This window comes from Typopeltis vanoorti, chromosome 17, assembly GCF_054136105.1.
Source record: "Typopeltis vanoorti isolate ZY-2024b chromosome 17, IOZ_Tvanoo_1.0, whole genome shotgun sequence".
NCBI lineage: Eukaryota > Metazoa > Arthropoda > Arachnida > Uropygi > Thelyphonidae > Typopeltis > Typopeltis vanoorti.
The window spans coordinates 526,741-552,944 of NC_143565.1; the positions used below are offsets into that span (position 1 = coordinate 526,741).

Genomic DNA, 26,204 nt, shown 5'->3' on the forward strand with positions numbered 1-26,204 from the left:
CTTTTAGACAACTTCCAAGTTTGTCTAAAAGTTTGATTAGTAAGAGTGTGCAGACTGGGTTCTTTACTTGGAAAAGGGTGAATGACTGAAACAGATTGCTGGAGGGGGTTTGTGAGTACCCAACAGCAAATAAGTTTAAGGAGATGTATAATAGGTATTGTGTTAACTGACAGTGTGGGTCTCCTGCAATGAGTCTTGACATGAAGAAGTACTCGTATATACTAAAGTATGGGCTTGCTTTCAGTGCTACTGACACAAGACAGAGATCTTAAGAATCAAACCAAGTTTCTACATTCCTATTAATTCAAATTTGATCATCTGGACACAGTCAGAAATCAACCAATCTGACTGCATTTATATCTCAAAATTTTGCAAAGTAATCACAATTAACTGTTCATACCATTTTTTGTAACAGTGAATGGGTTATGTAAACCTCTATTTGTATTACAAAAATGAACCATTGGTTTCCTTGAACTCCTGTTTACTCAGCTGTGACTGAGACACGAATAAGTAACCACATGCTATAACTCATCATCTGTTTTCAATGTAGTAAACCAATCTTCTCTCCCTAATGATATCCTTGTAACAAATAAGTACTGCAATGATAAAGTATGTTGCTCAAATCACTTTCAACCTCTCCTCAACCAACACTAAACCATGAAATCCACTTCTGAAATTTAGTCTCATAATTATTGTGTCATGTAATAAGTCATTTTTTTCATGCAATAAGCCAGTACTGACTCATTAAGCAAAAAATTCAAAATGGCATTTGCATCCATCTGCACTAGGCAATCTGAAGAAAGACATCATTGCATGATGATGATGTCTTTCTTTGTCTAGTTCTAGTCATCTACTAGATGCACTTTTTCTAGCCCTTTCTTTGGCCTATTTCTGAGTTAGTTGTCTTTGGCACAGTAGGGTTGTTCCTCACTGGTAACTTTGGTTTTTAAATCTGTAGTTCTCAAAAAATAATCACAGAACATTATTTTTTCATACTACCATTGAATGTGACTCTCAGACTTCTGCTATCATCTGTAGGATTATTTTACTAAGTTTTTCTACAAGAAAACTGGTTAAAATTATGATATAGTATGCCCACAGATTCGAGACCCTTCGACACATGTCAACAGGAAGATAATCCATTCCGTTAATAGGGTAATCAGTCCGTATTGTGGGATGAGTTGTTTATTATTACACGTCGGAAAATTAACTTCTCTTTTATGATCATTGTAATTAACTATGTTGCTTGTATAACAGTTGGAAAATTTTACCTATAAAGCACATGATGTCATGCGTTGGCGACCAATTCATACGTCCTTCATTTCTTTCTCCCTTTTAGCATGAATCGACTATTCCTTGCAAGACACCAAGCAGAGATCAACAAACTGTGGGCATACTATAGTATTGTTATTGCAGTCGCCATCAATGATTTAAAAATGTCTACTTACAGCAAAAGATGCTTCAGGTCATCATAACATCAACGACATTTTTAGATGATTCTTTGCATTGTGAAGAAATATCTAGTAACATAGATATTTTACAGGTGCACAGCAGTCAGAGCACTGATGCTGCTGCTGTCACCACTGATTTACAAATGGCTACTCACAATAAAAGTAAAATTAATGGCAACTGTCACATCCTCTTAAAGGATGTCCAAGTTGTTCTGAAATTCTGTTTAAAAGAGTACTTCAAGATCCAATAAAAAGAACTTCATACAAGTCTGAAGGGCACACATTCATCGAATGTGCCCTGCATTAAATACGTCCTCTGAAAGAAAAGCTTTCTATGAGGAATAGCGGTGTTGGTACAAGTAACAATATTAAAAGAGAATCCCAATATCATCTCCAGTGCAATGTTGGACTGCACAAAAACTCCATGTTTTTAAATAATTATTACACATAAAGAAATCATACAGGAATGGAAAATAGTTGTAACTAAAAGCATATTTCAGCTTGGATTGAAAGGCTTTTTTAGTGAATGTAAAATTTCATAACCAATAAAGTGATATTTTTCTTTGTTTCCACAAGAGTGGAAAAATAAAGTGATATTTTTCTTTGTTTCCACAAGATGGAGGCAACTCCATCCATACTTTCATCCAACCCTCCATACTTTCCAATGAAAGTTTTGAATCAGTGATGGCCCTGAGCTCACTACCAGTAATAGCTGAGGAGTGGAGATCAACTGCTCACAAATCTTCATAAAGTCAATTAGGACTAAAGATGCTTTGTTAATTCCTTTGGAAATAATTAGAAGATTCGTTTTATTATTTTACTTAATGACTGTCCGCACGGTTAGCCTAGTGGCTATGCGCTTCACAACCATATGCCTGGGGAAGGAGTGTCCTAGGTTCGATTCCCGTTGATGAATGTGAAGAGCTCAAGGATCTTCCTCAGCCATAGCCAAGTTAGCCATTCTTGGGCATGGGCAGCAGGGTTTCCTCCTCCCCCCAGTTTATGTGGGGGTTTTCATCCCGCAAGCAAGCCCCATGAACACACAGGTTACAGTCACAAGATACCTCCAAGAATAAGGAGTAACCAACCTATTTTGAAGGTTTCGGTTCCAAATGCCTACACGGTAAAAAGTGTAGATCTACACATGAGCGTAAATTAGGATTAGGACTTAATGAGCCAATTAACATGTTATTCAGAGAACCCTTATGGAACTCAAAGAGTTTTATAAAGATATATATACACACACACACATTCACAATAATTGTATAAATTAATTGCTAGTATTTCTGATTCAGTTTAAAAACAAAGCCATTTGAGCAAGCCTCTGAATAACCAATATCTACAAAGAGTTCCAAGTGAATCTAATCACCAATTGCTTTCTGTATGATTTAATCAAACTAAAATGCATATTGTGATATTTTTCATTAAGGAAAAATTTAATTCTAATATTGAATTGATTTCATTCATTAAATTTTCAATTCTCTTTCAGTGTGATGGCTAATTTCTGATAAGAAATAATTTATAATAAATAATAGATTAAAATGATTTATTTTCTTATCACAATACTCACGTTTACTTGGGGTTAAATAATGGTTAGGGGATGATGATCCAAATCTAAAATTTCCAGATGATGGTACAGGTGATGACTGGAATACTGAAGTATGAACAGACTCTTGAACATCACTATTATGGTCAGGAGTAGGTTTTTCTGTATTTACTTGCTTATCTGATACATCTTCTGCTGGAGGTGGTGGAGGTGGTGGTGGCGGTGGTGGGGGTGGTGGCGGTGGCTGAATAGAAGGTGGCACAGGTGGTGGTGGTGGTGGACTTAAATGATTATAGTAATTGGAATACATACTCTGAAAGATTTTTTTTTATTTCTTATTAATAAAGTAGCTTAGTATTATGCACAACAAAATAAGAATATTTAAATAAAAGCACTGTACAATTATATGGAAACAAATTTCATATTTCACATAAGCTTTTTCTAATTACATTATACAGAATAACTAAGGGAATAAACAACCTAGTTGGCAAGTGAATAGCATTTCTGCTCTCCAGAGGAGAAATTACAGGTTTGAATACATCTGATACATCTGTTGCAATATGGATGAGTTTTATTATTCAGTGCGAGGCCATCACCCTGCTATTAGATATCTGAAGAGGCTTAAAATACCATGCTTTTCTCTAGAATTCCTAGATTACTTATCCTAAATTTCGGCCGCTCATGGTACTAAGAAGTGAAAGATTTACCACCTTTCACAGGTATAATTCACATAAAAATAAAATAAAAAGTCTAAGCATAAAGTGCATCATAACCACATTCATCAAGTTGATCATAAGTTTGCAAAACAATCCTTCAGGAAAACTTCACGTGCTAGGTGACTACAATTTTCCAACATCCAGTAGCATCCATTCTGACATTCATCATAATTCTCAAGTTGCTGATATAAATGTGGAATTAACAGCAACTGCACACCACATTAATTTCATTTTGTGATCTTTTTCAATGCTTTAACGATTAATCCTTTCTTTTAGGGTTACACGGTGATCAGCATTCATTTTAAAAATTTTATGGAATTTACAACCGTGTTAAAAAACTTTTTTTATTATCCCGACATTTCGATCTTCACATCAAGATCATCATCTGGAGCGTACATAAGTATACAGAACAAGCTGAGTTACATCATTAACTGTAAGCTAGAGAAAGAAACAATGATTTGATCACATGTTATTCTACTGGCGTGACCTCTGGTGAAAAAAATAAATAAATAAATAAAAAAAATAAAATAAAATAAAAAATAAATTTTTACATCAAACTAAATTCTATTTTTACAATGACAGGAATAAACATTCTTTTAGATGGTTTTCTTTCAGAAACAATTGGTGTCCTATTTTTAGTATTACAATTCTTATTTTTGATTTACAATACTGGATTTTCTACAATCCTGTTTATAGTTGTTCTTGGTGAGGAAGGTCGAATATATACCTTCCATATGTTTGGGATTTTTAAACCATCATTGTTGTTCAGATTGGGGTGGTTGCTGATAATCTCACAGGCTTCCTTGAATTTCCGTTCATACCATGTTCTAGTGTGATGTAGACAGCTGGTGGTTTTCCAGTCAATTCTGTGTAAGGTATTCAGGGCATGATCAGAAAGGCCAGCTTCACCATAATTATTATATTTAATGTGTCATTTATGTTCTTTTTGTCTAATGGGAATAGTGCGTCCTGTTTCTCCTATATATGGTATGTTGCAAGTACAATAAATCCGGTATACTCCATGGTGAGCTAGTGGAGGGAGTGGGTCTTTGGATGCGTTGAGTAAGTTTTTTAATTTTGCAGGAGGTTTAAAGGTGGCTTTGAGGTTATACTTTTGTAGTACTCTGTTTATTTTGTCTGATATTCCTTTAATGTAGAGAATGGTTATAGTTTTACTGTAGTCTGGTTTGTCTTTGTTTTTTATTGTGGGTTTGTAGAGAATTTTGTTTATAGTATTTTGGCTGTATCCGTTTTTTTGTAGGTTATTACTGATAATTTTAAACTCGTCTTTCAGTGCCTGTTCACTGGAACAAATCGTCTGAGCTCTGTTTTTTAGCGTGTTGATGACACCTAGTTTTTGTGTTGGGTGGTGGTAGGAGTTTAAGTGTATATATTGTCCCGTATGTGTCGGTTTTCAGTAAACAGTGAAGGAAAGATTGCCCGAGGGAAGATGTGTATCTAGAAATGGAAGTGTGTTGTGTTTTTCAATTTTAATTGTGAACTGTATGCATTTGTGTTGTTTGTTTAGGTGGCTAAAGAATGTGTCTAATGTCTGGCGGCCATGCGACCAGATCGCGAAAACATCGTCAACGTATCTAAGCCAGACTTTGGGTTTTTAGAGGGGACGAATCTAGGGCAAGTTGCTCAAAATGTTCCATGTAAAAGTTAGCAATGGGGGGGGGGGGGAGAGATAATGGCAAGCCCATGCCTTCATTTTGTAAGTAGAAGGCGTTTTGCCATACAAAATAACCCGACCGTAATACATGCGCAAAAAGCGGCGTGATATCTGGAGGGAATTTGTTCTGTAGGAAAAGGATTGTGTCATTGATTGGGACATTCGTAAAGAGGGCAGAGACGTCAAAACTGACTAATAAATCATCTTTCTAATGTAATGTCTTTGATGATGTTTATGAAGTGTTGTGTGTTTTTGATATAGGAAGGGGAATGACCTACCAACTCCTTGAGTGTTGCCGCTAATTTTTTGGCTAAGTGATACGTTGGGCTATCAATTTCTTCAACGATAGGTCTTAGCGGGGTGTTTTCTTTATGAATTTTTGGTAGCCCGTAAATTTGAAGCACGCGTAATGAGGGAACAGTTTTTTGACTGTATCTTCGGGCTATGTGGTAATTGATTTAAGTAGTTTCTCCGTTGTAGTTAACTATTTTGTATGTGTTATTGTCAGAGACCAGCAGATTCATTTTTTCTGTATAAGTGGTACGGTTTAAAATGACAGTGACATTTCCTTTATTGGCTCTGGTTATTACTATGTTCGGATTTGTTTTAAGTGATTTTATCACTGTTAATTCGTGTTTAGTTATGTTGCTTGTTATTGTTTTTTTATGGTTTAAAATGTTCGCAGTTTCTATACATATTTTGTCTGCTATGTTATTAGGTATGAATCTTAGGCCTCTTTCCATATTACAAATAACTTCAAGTTTGTCTATCGTTTTTGGTGCTACAGTAAAATTTAAATCTTTGTTAAGTATAGAGATTTCGTCTTTGTTTAGAGCGTGGTTAGATAAGTTAATTATGTTATTGATACCTGTGGGTGATTGGTGGCTCCTGTTGTTTCTTGCTTCTGGTTGGTTGTTCTTGTTCACTGTGGCTTGATGTGAAGATTGAAACGTCGGGATAATAAAAAAAGTTTTTTTTAACACGGTTGTAAATTCCATAAAATTTTTAAAATGAACTTTAATGATTAAGATTTCTTTGAACTTGGTCTGACCAATACAATATCTGCATCCAATCCTAGAAAAAGTTCCATAAAATTTTTAAAATGAACTTTAATGATTAAGATTTCTTTGAACTTGGTCTGACCAATACAATATCTGCATCCAATCCTAGAAAAAGTTCCATAAAATTTTTAAAATGAACTTTAATGATTAAGATTTCTTTGAACTTGGTCTGACCAATACAATATCTGCATCCAATCCTAGAAAAAGTTACATGTAAACCCCTTGAGGGTAAATGTCAGGAATTTGATGATGTACATAAAATGTTACATGTACCTCTATCCTTTCTACACCCAACACACAGGATCACAGCAAAATGATTCCCATCCCATATGTTAAGGGTACATAAAAATACAGGCAGCCCCTGGGTTACGGATGAAATACATTCCTGAGAACATCTAGGTCGGATTTGTGTATGTAACTTGGATCACTGATGAGCAGTGCATATATGGTAATAATAATAATACAATGATGGAAGAATCGTGAAAGAATAGCAGAACATTGCACCCTTTGATTGAAAAAACCTAGGTTCGATTTTCATCATGGCAAGGGGAATCCTTATATGGGCTTTTTCAGTTGAAGGCGAGTTAGCCAATCTCATACAGCGGTAGCAGGGTAAATTCCTGCTATCACCATATGAGAAAACCCGAAGTTTCTCCCAGAAACTCAGATGTTTCATCCCGCATACAGACAAATCAGCCTTCAAGGACTCGCGCAATTTACAGACAAAAAATACTGTTGGTGATGGCAATAGATTGAGTTAAATAGTAGTGGAGAGGATGAGATGTATTTAGCAAAGTAGTGTGCCCTCTTACGATGAGTCCTTGGACTCCCTGGAGGTGTCATGTAATAATAATAATAATGGCTCATATTGTTATACTCTGAATGAAAGGAAAAGTCAAAACCTTTACCTTCGTTCAGATTTAACATGGCTTATCAATTGCGGAGAGCCAGTATTAATATATTCGAGTTCGAGGTTATATCGTAGTGTGTAGTGTTCGTGCAAGCTCCTGATAAGATAAGTATATTTTCAGTTATCGTTGATAAAATTAGTTAATATTGCGTAGTTTTGTTTGCCTTGCGTATTTTAGTGCATCTGTTTGTGTGTTTTTGGTGTGTATAACTTATTATTTGATAAAACACGTTGCAATAATTATGGCACCTGTACGAAGGAAAATGGCGGCCAGTAATGGTGGTTCGCCATCGTTATCAAAGAACAGTAGTATAAAAGAAATGAGTCAGTGTACTAGCTGTGAAATGTACGCTTTACGGAGTGCAGTCGGAGTGTGGATAGATGATAACAAAGGATTGAATGTGTGTAGAAAATGTAGGGAGAATGAGGAATTGAAGTGTATTTCGGATCGTGAGTGTGATATTTTTGTCAACCTTCAGAATGAAGAAAATAGCGATATGACAAGAAACGGCAAGGTTGTACATGAGAATTATGAGAGTGTGAATGATAGTATTAATGGTTTCTCAGAGAATAAAAAAGATGAGATAGATGCATTGAATGAGATCGCGTTGTTGAATGGTGCGATAGAAAGGGCAAAACAGCAGCTAGAGAGCATGAACAAAAGTCGACTGAATGAACCAACCAATAATAAAAGGTATGACAGGAAAAATAGGCGTATGAATGTGAACATGAACAAAATGAAGGATAGAGTGCTGTATGGAGACTCGTTAGTACGAGGTGTGTTAGTAGAGGATTTGATAAAATCGTACCAACCTGGTGCGACCATAAAGGATGTAACTGAGTCTATTAGAGCACTCTATCCTTCATTTTGTTCAGGAAAGGAAAGGGTGAAAGAAATGATTGTTGTGGCAGGTACGAATGATTTGAAAGGAGATAAAATGGAAATGATAGAAGACCTGAATGAATTGTTTGAGGTAGCAAAAGAAAAGAGTGAGAGAGTTAGAATGATTAGTCTTTTGCCACGGTATGACAGTGAAATGTTTAAAAGGAGGGCCATAATTGCGAATGACTTTATGCGTGGGTTATGTATGACGAGTGGTGTGGAATTTGTGGACGTGTGGAGTGAGTTTGATGGGCGAAAGGATCTATATAAGATGGATGGCTTGCATTTGAATGGTTATGGTGTAAGAAGACTTGAGAAAGTGTTGCTGAATGTAGTGGATGTGCAAATTCAGGGAAACTAGATTCGTTAAGGGGGGGGGAGTAGACATACAGTCCTTAGGGAGGCAGTTGAATGTAAGAATGAATATACTATGCTAGAGCAAATAAGGACAACAAACCAGAGTGGGATAGTTAATATAAGGCATCAAGGTAGGGTTGGGGCTAATGGGGGTCTTAAATTCATGTACACTAATACTAGGAGTATTAGGAACAAGAAGGAAGAGTTTTTGGCCATGGTTGGCACTTCCAGACCACAGGTTATTGGTATTAGTGAAACATGGCTGACTGTAGATGATATAGCTAGTGGGATTGAATGTGATGGGTATAGTGTGTTCAGGAATGACAGAAAGAATAAAATGGGGGGAGGAGTATTGTTGATGATAGCTGATGAGCTACAGCCAAGGAGAATAGAAGTTGAATTGCAGGATAGAGAAAAGAGCACATTTGAGGCCATTTGGTGTGAGATGGTGGCTAGCAGAACTAAATATACAATTGGGTGCTGCTATAGACCAGGTGATGGAAAATGATGGTGGTGACAGTATGCACAAGTAAATAGAAGAAATGAGTGGAAGGAGGGTGATTATTATGGGAGATTTCAACTATGGTTGCATTGATTGGAGTGAGGAGAGGACACACGGGAGGAAGGAATTGGATTTTATGCGGTTATTAAGGGATAACTATCTGAGACAGCATGTAATGGAAAATACTAGGGGTCCGAGAGTGCTTGACCTAGTAATTACATCTGAGGATTTGGCTGTAACAAATATGACCACATTGCCACCAATTGGTGAGAGTGATCATAGGGTCTTGACTTAGGAGGTGGGTAAAGGTGTAGAATTTTCAATTAAGACAGGGTACATGTGGAATTATCGGGCTGGAAAGTATGACAAGCTTAGGAGTTTGATTGGCTCAGTGCCATGGCATGTACAACTGCAAGGACTAGAAGTTGATAGTGCATGGGAGGTGGTTAAGAAGTGCTTGCATGAAGCAATGGCTGACTGTATACCTAGAGTCCGAATAATAAATCAAGTAGAGGTTAAATGGATGAATAACACCATTAAGCTTGAGCTGCAAAAAAAGAAACAACTATGGAGGGAATTTAAGGAGAAAGGTGACCGGCAGGCACATGAACGGTATAAAGCGGAGGCCAGAAGGGTAACGAGTGTAGTAAGAAAAGCAAAAAAGGATTACGAAAGAACATTGGCCATGCAGGCTAAAGAGAATCCTAAACAGTTTTTTAGATATGTAGCAAGTAAAAGGAAAAATGTACATGGCAGAATGATTTTAAAGAATGCCGATGGTAGGGAGGTAACTGAATCAGTTGAGATAGCTGAGTTACTGAGTGAGCACTTTGCAAGAATATATCATCCAGGTGGTGACATTGCAGAAACGAATGAACCAGTAGATTATACAGGAATTGTGGTGAATGAAGTGGAGGTGAGTAGTCTATTGCATAACCTCAATGTCAATACATCTGTGGGGTTGGATGGTATACCAGCTTGTGTAGTATGAGAAGCAGCTAATGAATTGTCAGTACCCTTGACCATTTTGTTTAATTTGGGTCTCGGGTCTGGGTTAGTCCCAAGCGGGTGGAAGGAGGGGAAAATAGTTCCACTGCATAAAGGTGGTTCCAAGACCACTGTTGTAAATTACCGACCGATTAGCATATCAGGAATCATTGTCAAGGTCTTCTTAGAGAAATTAGTCAAGAAAAGAATACAGGATTGGATAGATGAAAATGGGATATTGTATGGGGGACAACATGGTTTTGTGAAGGGTAGATCATGCCTCGGTAACTTGCTCACGTTTTATAACACAGTGACAGCTGAACTGGATAGGGGTAATGGGTTTACAGTGATACTACTGGACCTTGCCAAGGCCTTTGACAGGATACCACATGGAACCCTAATTAGTAAACTGGAGCAGATGGGGATAGATATAGGGTTGGTAAGATGGATAGGAGGGTGGTTGAAGGAGAGATACCAGAGAGTGGTTTATTCAGGAGTGGAGTCAAAAAGACGTCTTGTGACTAGTGGAGTGCCGCAAGGCTCTGTTCTTGGACCACTGCTTTTCAATTTGTTCATCAATGATATTGGAAAGGATTTGAGAGGAAGTGTTCACTTGTTTGCTGATGATGCAAAGTTGGGTAGAGCAATTGTGAGTGCACAGGATGTCAAAATTTTACAGGATGATTTGGATAGTTTGTTGGACTGGGCTAGGAAAAATGGATGTCAGTTTAATGTGGCAAAGTGTAAGGTTATGCACTTTGGGGTGAAAAGAATAGCAGCAGTATATCGCATAGGTGGAACCGTACTCCAGGAAATTGATGAGGCCAGGGATTTGGGAGTGCTGGTGGATAGGGAGTTGAAGTTTAGGGGGCACATTGCAAAAGTAACTAAAACAGCTCACCAAATCACTTGGCTTATGAAAAATACTTTAACATGCAGAGAGAAGCAAGTTGTTGTTCCTCTGTATCGAGCCTTGATAAGACCCCATCTGGACTTCTGTGCCCAGTTATGGGCACCAGGGTTTCTTCGTGATGGGGAGGAAGTGGAGAGGGTCCAGAGACGAGTGACCAAGATGATAGCAGGTCTGTGGAATGAACCTTATAAGAATAGGTTGAGGATTTGTGGGTTGCAGAAATTGGACGATAGGCGAAGGAGGGGTGATATGATTGAGATATTCAAATTACTGAAGGGTTTTTATAAGATTGATCCAGAAGATATTTTTGAAAATATGACTGGTGGTGGGAGGACTAGGGGCCATGCATGGAAGCTGGGCAAGAGCATGGTTGACAAGGGTATTAGAGCTAGGTTTTTTACTTGGAGAGTGGTGAATGAGTGGAATAAGCTTCCAGAGTCTGTTGTGGGTGCTACGACCGTGAATGAGTTCAAGGTAAGATATGATTGATACTGTGTGAATGTTGAATAGTTGTTCCAGACATGATGTTAGGGCCTCCCTCGATGAGTCTGTCGACTCCTTGGAGTTTCCCGGAACAATAATAATAATAATATCAAGAGAAAAATAACCAATTGTAACTTATCAGTTCCGTTAATATTTAAGAAAGTTTTACCTAATGCATCATATTGAAAATAATTAAGTGTTTTGTGAAGTTTGAACTATGTATAATCTATGTAAGTGCTATTACAATGTTGAAGGCAAAGGACAATCCGATTATACAGCAATGGCCTGAAGTCATACACGTGCACCTAATAGAACGCGCACGCGGATGTCCTCCGAAGAGCTCGCTAGGGAAGAGATTGGCACTAAGTGCTGAAAGGAGTAACGTGTCGTGAGAAAAGGGAGAAATCAGGATGACGTAGGCAAGAAACATAGGGTGTGCATTTTAAAAGGCACTGCGGCATCAGCTCGTGGCTTTTTTCTCGTTCCCTGTACTGGAGTGGTCATCCGCAGAGAAGTCCATCGTGAGTCATCGCAGCAAGCGGCAGTGCCCATGGGCAGTTCTAGGCTATGGAAAGACCTGACATGGTAAAGTTCCAGATCATGCCGGAGATCGAAGACCCATGCCAAGCCGATTGATGAGCGAGAATTGCTTCCCCCGACAGCAATGTGTCATGTCCGAATTCAAATGATGTGTAGAAAAGCCGAGGTAAATCTGGAAAGTAATATGGAAATTGAAGGTGCTGTAGGGATACACATGAAGGTCTAGTGCATCCCCCAACTACTGGTAATGTAGACTCTTATTTGTTATGTAAAATTGTGTAGGGGGGGCAATAATTAGATATTGGTAAAATCTTCAACTCAGGACTAAGCCCTCATTGAAAGAACTTTAGGAATTATGCTGATGAAACTTAGGAACTCTATACTTTAATTGGAATAATAATATGAAGATATTTGTTAATGTATGTGAAATATAAAAAGAATAGTCTTTAATGATGTCATATATAGATGAGAATTAGATCTGTGTTAGGATTACTGGAATGTATTTATGCTCTAATATGTTAAAGGAGATTTTGCAATCATAGTTGAAACTACTCTCTTCCCAATATTAGCAAGGTTAATTTTATGTCAGTAAAAATTTCTTATAGCATGTATTATGTCTATTCAGTGAATTAAATGTTATTTTCTTTTGAAATGAATATGAAGACTTGCCTTATTTTCATTTTACTGAACCATTCAAAAAAGTTCGAACCAAGGCGGGAGGTAAGATTACCAAACATAAAATAGGGGGCTACGACTGCGAGATAAATCCTAACAGTGAGATTAATTGAGAATACTCTGCTAAGTGTTTAAGAATTACGAGACAGTGTGCTGATCTAGACTTTGGTTCCGTGAATAAATGTTCATCAAATACATTTTAGGGTGGCACAGTATAAATATAAATTTTCCCGAAAATTAAAAAAGAAACCAGTACCAGAATTGAAACAAAGGAATTTGCGCCAATTAATGACATTTCCTTTGTCTTCATAGCCCATGTGCACATCTTGTAAAATTGCTCATCGGCCTAGATTGATAGCTAAGACATGACTCACTGATGTTAGATTAAGAAGTTACTAAAGAGGGGGCAAGTCAGGACAGAAGATATATATATATATATGAATACAAATATTAAAATAAAATTGGAACCGAAGTTTAACGATATGTGGCAATAATAATACAGTATAATACTGTAATAATAATACCCATGTAGTGCAATAATAAGTTACTGAAACTGCTGTGCTCTTTCTTTTAATTCAAACAAACAGATAAACAGAACAAAAACAAACTTATACAAAAAGTTTGGATAGGAGATAGGAAAAATTTCAAAAAAGAATATTAAAGGTTAGCACTCACCTAATGTTGCATCAAGGCTTTCTTACTGGAAGGGGCATTTTTGAGGGAAGAAGTTAGGCTAGCATTAATCAGAAGATGATGATGGAGATGGTGCAGTGGATGCTAGAGAATCAGGATTTGATTCTGTTGATAAAGGAGGGGAGCTTACCACTGAAGTCGGTTTTTGAAATAGTACCTAGGGTTGTTTGCCCAGCCTTTATCTTTTTTTCCAACATAAATGACCTTGTATCAGCTGGTGTCTGCATGATAAACTGCTTAATATTAGGATCTTGCACCTCCTTTCGTCTCATTGAAGAAAATTTGTATCCTGCTTCAATAAGACGAAAGGCTTCAGCTAATTCTTTTGTTGTAAACTTTCTTGGCTCTAGATCTTCTGATTCTTCGTGTTCTTGTGTTTCTATCAGTTGCTTCTCTATCCCCATAAGGTCTTCATTGATTAATTCTTGTGAATGGAACTCTAGTAAGTCAATGACATCATTTTCATTGATGTCCAGTTGCAGTGCATTACCACTATACACCACTTGTTTAAGTGGTGGAAAAAACTAGTGGTGGAAAAAAATTAGAATTAATTTAATTATCCTTACGGGGAGCCTTGGGAGCCCGTTTGTAATTACAGAATGCCATAAGTCGGGTCATCCATAACCCAGGGACCGCCTGTATGCATCAATAATACATCGAAGAGATCCAGGTTTAAACCAAATTTTCATATTACATGTTCCAATTCAAAATCTGTTAGTATCAGTTCTAGTCGGCTTTATCTATTTTATATTTGCCGTAGCCACTGGCTAAGGTGTTGTGAAGGGCCTTGAGCAAAATTTCAAGGGCTGAACAAATAGCCCTGGCTTGGTGAGTAAGTATTTTGAGGATGCCATCTACTGAGAAGGGTGGTGGTGTGATTGTTTACATAAATACCTACCAGTATGACTGGGTTTTATGTGGATGGAGAGGGATAATGAACCATTTGGAAATTGTGTCACTAATGCATCTTTGTAGTTATCCAATCCATAGAGCACGACATATATGGACATTAGGTGTCAGTTAAAATTGTAAAAACTCTATGTAGCTTAGAAATACCAAAGCACTTTGCATCGATAAATAACCTTGTTTGTCTCTGTATACTTTGTGCTAGATATTATTGTAAATAACTCTTTGGAAATTAACTGTATTTATTCCTTTAACAAGAATATTTTAGAATGTCAAAAACAAAGGCAATGTTTTGCCACTGGAACATTGTGTAATAGCTCTCTATGAGGGCATATGAAAGATTGTTTACGAATTTTGTGTGTAAAAGAAAGTGCTTACAAGCTCTGCATAAACACTTCCAAAGTCGGTCTGAAAGGTTCAAACAACTTTCCACTGGCCGGCAACTTACAATCAAAAGAGTGCACGAAAGAGAAACAAGAGCAGGTTGAACTTCAAAGAAGATGAAAGAGTCATGCCGAATTCTTAGGGGGTTACAACCCTTCGTGCTAGGTCTCAGAGAAGGCATAATAAAAAGGGACAGAGCCAAGCAATAGGGGCTTCCAGTCACCAGAGAGAGAGCTTCCAGCTGCCGAAGAGAGAGAGAACCCATTTTGGTTGTCAAAGAGAGAGAGTTGGTGGCAGTTTCAGTTATAGGAAGTGGCAGATAGAAGAGCCAGTCGTCCAGGCATTTCGGTGTGCACAAGCTAGAGGAGAAAAGTTGATGTAAATTCCCGAAGCAACTTCGCGCGGAAGTTTTTCTATTGCCGTGGGAGAACAACCTTTGCTGGAGCTGTACGAGTACCACAGGTCGCTGTCCACAGCCCGCTATTTTTCCCGATGACATACTGCTGATGCCAGACATTCCTGAAGGGAGCGGAGCTCGAGATCTGAGATGAAAGAAATGCCATAAGACTTTAGTGAAAGACTTTTTGACTGAATGTGCAATAAAGAGCCTTTGTAAGTTCCATCCTTTTGTACATTCCCTCTTATAGTATGTTATAGATGGACTATTAAGAATTTGTTTAATAGTAATAAGTGTCCTTAAGAGAATCAATTGGCATATTGGAAGTTGATATCAAATTTGTAAAAATAACTTAACAGAGTTCGCTAACCTCTTTGCGAGTAAACTAGAAGTTTAATAAGTTGAATTTGTAAGTAGAGAGTTAATAAGTTTATGAGTTAAAGAGATTAATTACTGTTGAAGTAAAAAGTTTCTAATTTTATGCTAAAGATTTTATAGATGGGTAGAGAAAGCAATCTCCCTGTCATTTGATTCATGTATATTTCATATTAACGTAAATAAATGTGTTTTAATTATTTGTTAAAAGAGCACTGCATGATCCTTTATTTTACAATGCACTGTTTCTAAAAATAATCGGACGACTTGTGAGCAGGAAACAACTAAGGCATTAAAGCTCAGTTTAATTACTAAGAACCATGAATGTTTATGTAAACTTTGTTGAAGGAATTTACGCTAGTAAGAGAGAGAGATCTACTGGACGTTTTATTGAGTCCTATGCCAAATATTGATATATTGGATGGCGAAGTCTTACAAATAAATTTTCCAGTGTTCATAGGCATATGACTAGTAAATACGGAAGGTGGATAAACATAATATGCAGTAGAGTAAGTGAGAAAGGTTACAAGAGGAAAAGCGTGCACTGCTAATTAAAATAATGGTATATAAATAGAAACAAACAGCATTCGTTTACACAATTACTTAGTTTAGTGCTGTGTGCCTATCATAGTTATCATTGTGCTCTGATGATGCTGGGTAGAAAAACCACAAAATAATGAGTTTAATATATACGTATAATATTTATTTCTTCTTGGTGTTCGTTATACCATTAAGCATTTCTGTCCCATGTAACAGCGAGTTTGAGCCTATCTGATGTGAAGTGTAGGCTAACAGGATGAAATATATGATGGGGTGTTGCTACAGACTTGGCAATTCACCTGCAGGAGACAATGAAATGCATCGCCGAATTATCCTGATGAACACTAAACGAGTAATTGTTATAGGTAATTTTAATTATCCAAACATTGATTGGGTAGAAGAGAAATCTAATGATAAGAATGAAACACATTTCGCACCATGGTTAGGCTAAGGATTTTTTTTTTTCTATTTTATCAATTTTTACATTTAAAAAAAAAAAAAAATTTCTTTATGGTCTGGAAATCCTACTCTAAACTGAAACATGGAACTTTCTCAATCCAATTTCAAGCCTCCAATAAGCAGGGTAGTAGTCTCACACCAGGTAATGAAATTCATATCCAATCTAAAGCCAATCACAAATATTCGTGTCAACAGCAGGATTAAACCCCATAGTCTGTTGGTCAGAGAGTGGATATGTTAACAACTCAACCAACCAGGATGGCTGCTTGTTTTGAGACAACTTTCTTAGCAGCATGTGAAAAAAGGAACTTGAGGACAAAGAGTGTTAGACTTGTTTATAGCACCAGAAGGAGTTTATGTTTAGAATATGACTATTTTATCACAAGTTGGTGATGGTGATCATGTACCTACCTGAAAAGTTGCTAATTATACTGATGTTCCAATTAGGACATGCTACATGCTGAACTACAAAGCTGGAAATTATGACCAACTTAGGAGAATACTACCTTTGGTCCCATGGTAACAATTACTGAATGGGAAAGATATTAGCATGCATGGGAATCTTTGGAGAAAGTGCTTAAATGAAGCATATCTGAATGTATCCATAGAGTTCAAAGAATAAATAGGGTGAGAGTGAAATAGATGTGCAACCTTATTAAGCAAGAAAGCCATAAGATCATGTGGAAGGAATATCATGAGAATAAGAGTGAGAAAAGTTATGAAATATATAAAGTGCAGGCCAGAAAAGCAATGAGCATTGTGAAGAAAGCTAAATCAGAGTATGAAAAGATATTGACTATGCAGGCTAAAGGGAATCCAAATATCGTTATGCCAGAAGTAAAAGAAAGCATAAAAGTAGAAGAATAACTTCAATGAATGCAAATGATACTCTAATGCAGAAGCTAATGAGATTGTTCAATTGTTCCACCATACCTGAAACAAAGTACCATGTGGCTCCTATAGTTTTTCGAACAAACAGTCATCGGAAAACTACTAAATAACTTGGATACTTAAGTCTTCTGGTCCTCATGGCATCTCCCCAATTGTTCTCAAACATTTTGCTCCAAAGCTAACACCAGTCCTGCATCATCATCTCTATAATTTATTATTCATATCTGGAACTTATCCTAACATGTGAAAACAATCTCATATCCATCCCCCCCCCCCCCAAAAAAAAAAGAATAACAGAAGTCTACCATCAAACTACCAACCAAATGCCATCACCTCTGTCCTCTCCAAAATAGAGAATTTCATCAATAGCCAACTCCTCCACTACTTAGAGGCCCAAAATTAATCAGCGACCACCAGTATGGATTCTGCCATTCAAGATCCACAGCTGACCTTGTAGCTTTCATCACCCACTACTGGGCATGTACCATGGAATGGTTCAGAAAAACTTGTGCTGTTGCCCTTTGCCCTTGACATTTCCAAAGCTTTCAACTCGTGCGTGTAAGCATGCACCATTAAGGCCTACTAAACAAATTGCCATCCTTCGGTCTCCTACCATCCACCGTAATTGGGTAGCCAGTGTTCTCTCTGGTCATTTTCTGACAGTCATGGTAGATGGCTTCTAGTCGTATTTCATCACCAATGCTGGAGTGCTGCAAAGCTGTGTCCTATTATCTCTCTTTCTCCTGTACTTACTCACACCTACTCACAATAACCACTAATCCCATCCTCAGTTTTGCAGATGATAGTACTCTACATAAAAAACACAAGCATATTACACTCAGGAAGGAAAGACAACCACAGAGAAGGTGTAGCACTAATCATCAAAAAATGGCTCCTAAACCCAATAGTTGATGCAAGACCAATTTCCTCTAGAATCATCTCAGTAAGATTCAAAGCAAAAGAAAAAGGAATATATATAAAAATAATAGAAGTTTATGCCCCAGACCAATCACATGAAGAGGAGGAATATAGCCAATTTCTTGAACAACTGCAAGAAGAAATCAGGCAAACAAGTACAAGAGATATCCTGATTATTATAGGAGATTTTAATGCAAAGATCGGTCAGTACTCTGAAGATAAAGCAGAAGTAATGGGAAAATTCGGTCATGGAGAGATGAATGAGAGAGGAGAGGACTTGATTAAATATTTGCAAAATAAATCAACTGTTAATCACAAATACCTTATTCTACCATAGGCAACAACACAAATACAACTGGACATTGCCAAACAATGAAATCAAAAACTGTATGGACTATATAATCATTAATAAGAAATGGAAACATTCCTTCCAAAATGCTAAAAACATTAAAAAAGATTGACATGGATACAGACCATGAACTACTACCAGCCAAACTAAAAATCAGTTTCAAACGGAAGAGAATAAACCACCAAAAACAAAAGAAGATAGACATCTCAAAACTCAATGATAGCTTTACAAGATCTAATTATCAGAGAACATTAAAAGAAAAATTAAATAATCTTGCTTTAGATATTCTCGGATTCTTGGAAAAAAAGTAAAGAAATTATTAAAAAAAACAGCAACAAAACACCTGGGCTACCAGGCAAGAGCAAACAAAGATTGGCTTACCAGACATTTTGGACTTATGGGAGAAAAAAAGAATATCCAAAACTAACCTCTCAAAAGAAGATGATGAAGAAAATAGAATGTTATACAAAATTTTGAAAAAAGAAATAGGCAAAAAATGCAGATTGGCAAAAATCACACATTTAGAAGAAAAAGCAGGAATATGGAGATAATAGAAATCCCATCACATTTGAAAGAAAGTACCGAGGAAAATTTTTTGGACCATCTTACAATCTGAATATGGATTGTATAAACAAAGACATAATGAGGAGCTACAAAACCTGTTACAAAAACCAAAACATCCTATCATTTATAAGAAACAAGAGAACTGAGTGGTTTGGACATGTTTGTAGAGCAGATGACCAGTTAATCAAACAAGCTTATACAATGTATATATATAAACTTATACAATGACTTATATATTGACAAGAAAAGACCCACAGGAAACCTCAAACATAATGGATGGATGTGGCAACGAGAGACAGCTAGATTTACTTTTCAAATTAAAACCCATAAAGATGGTTACCCGGTACGCCCAATGGTCTCAAAACACCACCACATCACCCTTCTCGAAATTCGTAGTAAAACTACTCAAACCTTTACTAACCAAGTGAAAATCGATAATAAAAAGCACTGACGACCTATTTCAAAAAATAAAAAACCTAACTCTATCTCACGATGACGTCGCTATACACTAACGTAGACATCCTCCAGAACTTTAGACATCGTACATACACTACTTGCAGAAGATCACACCCTAGGATCACAAACAAAATTAACATCCTGCAATATCGTAAACCTGATAAAACCAATAATCTCAGCAAACTTCTTTAAATTTAACAATAACATCTATATCCAAATTTTCGGACTCCCTATGGACCAAAATATTAGCAGACAACTAGCTGAATTATTTCCATCACATATAGAATCACACCTACTCAGCCCTTATTCCCCCCCCGCATCACCTTTTACGGCTAATACATGGACAATATTCTATGCATTGGAGAACCAACACTCACCACTTGCAAAGTGTCCCTTAACTTCAGCAGCAGACTAATATTCACTTTAGAAACAGAACATGAAAATCCATAAATTTCCTAAACCTGACAATAATTAGAACAAACAACAAAACAGCCACAAAAACAAAAATATTCCACAAACCCAGACATATTGGAAATTACCTCCACTTTAACTCATGCCATCCTTTTCTATCAAAAAATCATTCATCCTAGCACAATTTATAAATCTTGGAAAATTTTTCACTTGGTTAAACTATAAATTATATATTTAGGCCCCAGTCCTGACGATACTTCAGGCACAAACTTTGTTTGCTTAGACTTGGATAAAGGATTAAACTACTTAAATAAAGAGCCAATAGGCTTCACTTCAGCGATGTAACATTATTTAAATCAAAGATCGGAATCAAAGAGTTTCATGCCGAATATAGTAAACTATAAAAGTTTCAGCGGATTGTAGTGTAAGCTAAAGCACATAGTTCAACAATAAGTGAAGCCTATTGGCTCTTTATTTAAGTAATTTATGGGGGTGCACCTTTTTTGACAACATGTTTCGCTATAACCTCAGTATCATCTAGGTCAACCTACTCATTGATGATACCTCAATAAAGGTCGAAACCGGTCTGGGTAGTGACCTTCCACCATAATGTATAACATCATATATCTCCTAGGAGATATGTTTTACATTACGAGAAATACTAATAGTGATCAGAACTTTACCCACCTTTGCTACGAGTTGCCCTAGTGTTGAACTATGTGCTTAAGCTTACGCTACAATCCACCGAAACTTTTATAGTTTACTATATGCGGCATGAAACTCTTTGATTCCGATCTTCGAGTTTCTTATTCGGCTTTGAAATAATGTGGGATTTAATATCCCCTTAATTTAAATAATGTTATATCACCGAAGTGAAGCCTATTGGCTCTTTATTAAAGTAATTTATGGGTGCACTTTTTTGACAACTCGTATAGCAAAGTATATAAGTTATTTTCGCTATAACCTCAGTATTATCTAGGTCTACCTACTCACTGATGAGACCTCAATAAAGGTCGAAACTGGTCTGGGTAGTGACCTTCCACCATAATGTATAACATCATACATCTCTTAGGAGATGTGTTTTACATTATGGGAAATACTGATAGTGATCAGAACTTTACCCACCTTTGCTACAAGTTGCCCTAGTGTTGAACTATGTGCTTAAGCTTACACTACAATCTGCCGAAACTTTTATAGTTTACTATATGCGGCATGAAACTCTTTGATTCCAATCTTTGAGTTTCTTATTCGGCTTTGAAATAATGGAGGATTGAACTAAATATATAATTTTATAGTCTAACCAAGTGAAAAAACTTCCAACATCTTTCTCTAATACAGAGTAATTTAATAATAAGGTGTAACACCTTTTGGCAACTCGTATAGGTAAATATGACATCTTCATTACTTCCACCTTTTTATCCCACCTCTAGGTCTGGCTCTGACTGATGAGACCTCAATAAAGGTCAAAACTAATCTGGGTGGTGACCCTTCCCTTAATGCATAGCATTATACATGTCCGCAAGGAGATGTGCTTTGCATAATCTGAGATACTAAGGCAAGTGATGAGAACTTATACCACCTTAACCATGAGTTGCCCCAGTCCTGAAGATACTTCAGGTGCAAACTTTGTTTGCTTACACTTGGATAAAGGATTAAACTAAATATATAATTTAATTTATAACTGCATACAAGGTTTGACTACACATAATTATTTCAACATAGAAATAAAGATTTCTATGTTGAGATAATTATGTGTAGTCAAAAGTCTAAAACCTGCAAAATCTCACACATACAAAGAAATACTAGAACAACACAATGTAGTTTATAAAGTTCCTTGTCAACAAGACTGTGATGTCACCTACATGGGTTCCACGATAGGATCTTTATGGGCAAGACTACAAGAACACTTCCGTGACTGCAACATACTAATTCCAGAACATTTAAACAATTAGAAACAAAATACAGGAAAAACAGAATAGCAGCCCATGCGCTCGAACAGAAGCATATCCCACAAATCAACAAAGCCATAATAACAGACATACAGGAAAACAAAACAATGCATAGAATATCGAAAACGATAGCCATAAAAATGTGACAACTCAATAAATGTTCACTGCCCCTATATAATCTCTGAGAGTTGGAAGCTCCAAAACATAAAAATTAGGTCATGGCTCCAACAACAAAAAACAACACAGATACACCCAAGACAAAAATATCAAACCGACATGATATAGCCTCTACTTTTCCAATGAGCTCCAAAGATGACGCATTGCTGAAATGGCTCACACCCTGTTACTCTCACCCCTAATTTTGTTCCATCTTATTCTATCCTTCTACTTTCCCAAAAAAATTTTCTATTTTTCACCTTATTCCGAAAGAATTCTTAGTCCACCCTTAAAACCCAGGTTTTAAAATTCGCATACCTCTTGCCTCACCCACAATCCTCTCCCATCTCTCTATCTCTACATTTCCAACCCTCCCTTCCTCTCAGGAATACTTCAGCAGTAATACAAATGTATATCACCATACACCAGATGCCACTGAATAAAAAGATAACCAGGAACATCCCACAAAGGTATGTCCAAAATTATTCTTCCCATATATTCTTCATGTATCTGTCTTTAAAACATTAGTAATGTCCTAAAAACTGAGTAAAAAGCCAACGACATTATAAAAAGGGATACACCTAAACAAAAATAGCCATAAACATTAATATTTATTTAGAGGAGTAACACTGAAATTTTTCCAGAAATACCTGTTATTTGATTATATTTAATGAGCTTTTTTTTAAAAAAAAATCATAATAAAGATAGAATGAAAGAAAAATTTTCCACAAATGGAAGTGATACTCATTCTAATACAGTCATTTCCTGATGTATATAATTAGTAATGTATAGGATAGCAAGACAATACCACATAAGTAAATTTACATTACTAGGCTTCCTATGGAGCGTTTACTGTTAAGAGTAATTTTTGTGAGCTAATACATGCAATATCAAGAGCTTGCAAAATTTACTCTATGCAAAAAGCCCTTGAACAAGAAATAGAAACTATTAAAAACAAACCATACCTTCTCCACAGTTATAATCCAAAAATAGTCCATAGAATTATTGAATGTTCCTCTCCACATGAAGTGGAAATATGCACAGTTCTGATTTCCTGTGTAAAAGGAGCGGAATATGTGGTTAAGATTTACAGGAAATTTCAGTTTACTCCAGCATGCAAACCCATCACTGAAATCAATGAACTATTATCTTCTCCAAAACATGAACTCTTTACTGCTATCTAGTGCATATCAGGGCAAACATCCCTTCAAACTTAAATTCAGTCAGGCAAACAGACAGATCAGCTGAAAAACGTTATTTCTGAACATCATTTATATTCAACTGATTAAACTTCATAACATGACGGAACTGACAGCAGTCAATTCATTAACTACATAGAAGCATTTATAAATAGAAATACTCATTAAAGTAGCCAGGCTCTGTTACATCACAAAAACTTCAATTGCTATGAAAGTATCATCAATATCAAATTCCTGGTACGAACCCCTCAAGGAATTTCCTCCAGGTTAGTGTCAAGACTCCAACACTGTCAGACCTTACATTTCATCTTATAAGGCCGTTTTAATTACACCAATTTACCTAGATCACTGCCTAACTCAGTCTTTTTCCCACCATCCTAGCATCAGACGCTTGTTTCATTAACTTTTCCTTTCCCATTCTGTTTAAGTGATCATGCCACAGGAGATTAAATCTGCAAATACATTCTTGAATATTAATGAAGTCAAGCCTTCCTAATATCTTGTCATCATCAGTTCACTCCACCAACTTTATTCCGAACTCTCATATCTGCAGTCTCTCTTCGATCAAGTGCTTTATTTCTCTCCCAGCTCTCAGATCTGTACTTTAAAATTGGTTTCAACACCATCTTATATTTTTTCTGTTTTCTCTGTCTCATTCCATATCAGTTTATTCAGTTAACTACCCACACATTTCTTTATTCTACTGTTCATTTCCATATTTAATTTCCCATCATTAAAAAAAAGTATGCCGAAATAACTGAATTGTTTTACATCTTCAAATAGGTTCTCCATTCAGGATGCAAAAGACATTGTCAATATTACTGCATAGTCTGTCTTTTTATTGCTGATTTTCATACCATATTTTTTTTTTTACAGCAGCCATTCTATTCAGTCAGAAATCCAGTAGATTTGCCCTGGATTTCTTTAAAAGTACAATGCAATCTGTATGAAGTAAAAAAAAAAAAAAAAAGCAGAGATTAACACCTCCAATTTTGATATCAGGTTTAATGCCACATTCCTTCATAATGTGATCTGTACAGATGAATAACAGTACATGTGCATCCTTATCTTATATCTGATTTTACATGAAACCATTTTTCTATACCTCCTTCAATTGTAACTGCTGACTTATGCTCAAATATAGCCAATGTACTGCACAATATGTTCCATTCATATTATATAACTGTAACGTTTTGAATACTTTTCTCTTGTATATGGTACCATGCATATGCTTGTTCCATATCTACAAGACTAAAATACAGATCTTCATTATATTCTCATGATTTCTCAACTTTTATATATAGACATATATATATACACACAGATATATACATGCATACACACACACATCTGATCACACAGGAGTTGTAGCATATCAATGCCATATATAAGCAAGAGGGTAAGAAGAAAGGAGGAATCTATTGACATTTTCAATGGCTGAAAGTTAATGTTTGAGGAAGACAGAGTGAGGAAGGGTGTTCCAACAAAACAAAGGTAGACTTCCATCTACTTGTCTGTTGAAAGCGGAGGCAGAGAAGTTGGTTCAGCAAGTTTAGATCTGGACTGTAAATGGGTGTTGACCAGCAAGCTGCTCTTGTTCTTATTATTCTGGAGGAGAGAGGAAAAATGATAGTAGTCAGTTCAACAGAATATTGTCCATGAAAGTATCTGCAGATAGTCATAAGACAGAAACTGAATAGAGGAAGAGGGGAGGGATCATCAATTAACCAAATTTTCCTCTTTTAGAAAGCATCAAGTAATCTTAGAGAGGATTTTGGTGGACCACCAGAAATGTGTGAGCACTATTCCATGGCAGAAGCATTCCATTCGTCTTAAAGCAAAAATCTGACATCTATATGGCTTGGACCAAGCTTATTCTTCTCCAAAATGTTCATCCACAATTTTTCTTAGCCTCTACTCAAATATGCTCAAAAACCTTACCTGAAACATTCAGTAAGGAAATTCCTCTGTTTTATTTCCATTTACAGAGACATGCACTATGAGAACTCTATTCCTTTCATAGAGAATTTGACTTTCTGACAATGCATTACTTTCCTTATATAACAACGTAAAGAAAGATAGTGAAAATGGTCTGGCAAATGTGAAAGTAGTGAATGATAGTGGTCAGAATAAGAATGTTAAGGAAGAGGCTGATGACATGATTGTAAGGATTGAAACCTTGGAACATCTTGGAATCATACCAAAATGCTACACTACAGTAGGCTCAAATTTGATTACTTTGTTTTTGACTTGTGTGAAGCCTATGGCACCGTCCAAATCTTCATCGGACAGGCTATGCCTATCTCTAAGTTTTGGGGGAACAACTGCTGTCAATTATTTCTAATTTTTTTAAGTAATGAATTAATTATACATTTATACCCAAGTCTCTGAACTCTAATAGTGTTTCTTCCCACTGTACAGCTGCAACCAAGACACATGATATTATACCCATGCTGTATGACTCGCTCTTGTATTCAGAATTTAAATGTTGTTACCAGTTCTTCTGAATTCTCCTTGAATGAAGCTCATGATGTATTGAGTGAAATATATAGGAGTAATAATAAATTCCATTTAGTTTCCTATTGCATGTGCAATTATTATCAGTATAATTCTAATTTAAAGAATTATACTAATAATAATTTTGTTCTGCCTAATTTTGACATTAAAAGTCAAAATAAAATAAATTTTAAAGGTAATCTTATATTCTGATGGTCTGATTCAAACCAAGTTATATTAATCTAGTATTAGGATTCAAACTGATAATTATTAATATCAGGTTGAATTCTTATGAGTGAAACCAAAACTGAAACCATGTAAGCATATTCTTGTGTATATCTTTAATCGCAAATTTCACCATT

At 36.3% G+C, this 26,204-nt stretch overlaps 1 protein-coding gene across 2 annotated transcripts in view; it reads right to left on the bottom strand.

The window, feature by feature from the left end:
• Nucleotides 1–26,204, bottom strand: part of LOC150097088 (leukocyte receptor cluster member 8 homolog) — a 347,020-nt gene that overhangs the window by 252,380 nt on the left and 68,436 nt on the right. For both annotated transcript variants that reach the window (XM_090407668.1, XM_090407667.1), the window contains exon 4: nucleotides 3,022–3,310. In XM_090407668.1, coding sequence (XP_090263794.1) covers nucleotides 3,022–3,310 — 289 coding nt within the window. The remainder of the gene's footprint in view (nucleotides 1–3,021; nucleotides 3,311–26,204) is intronic.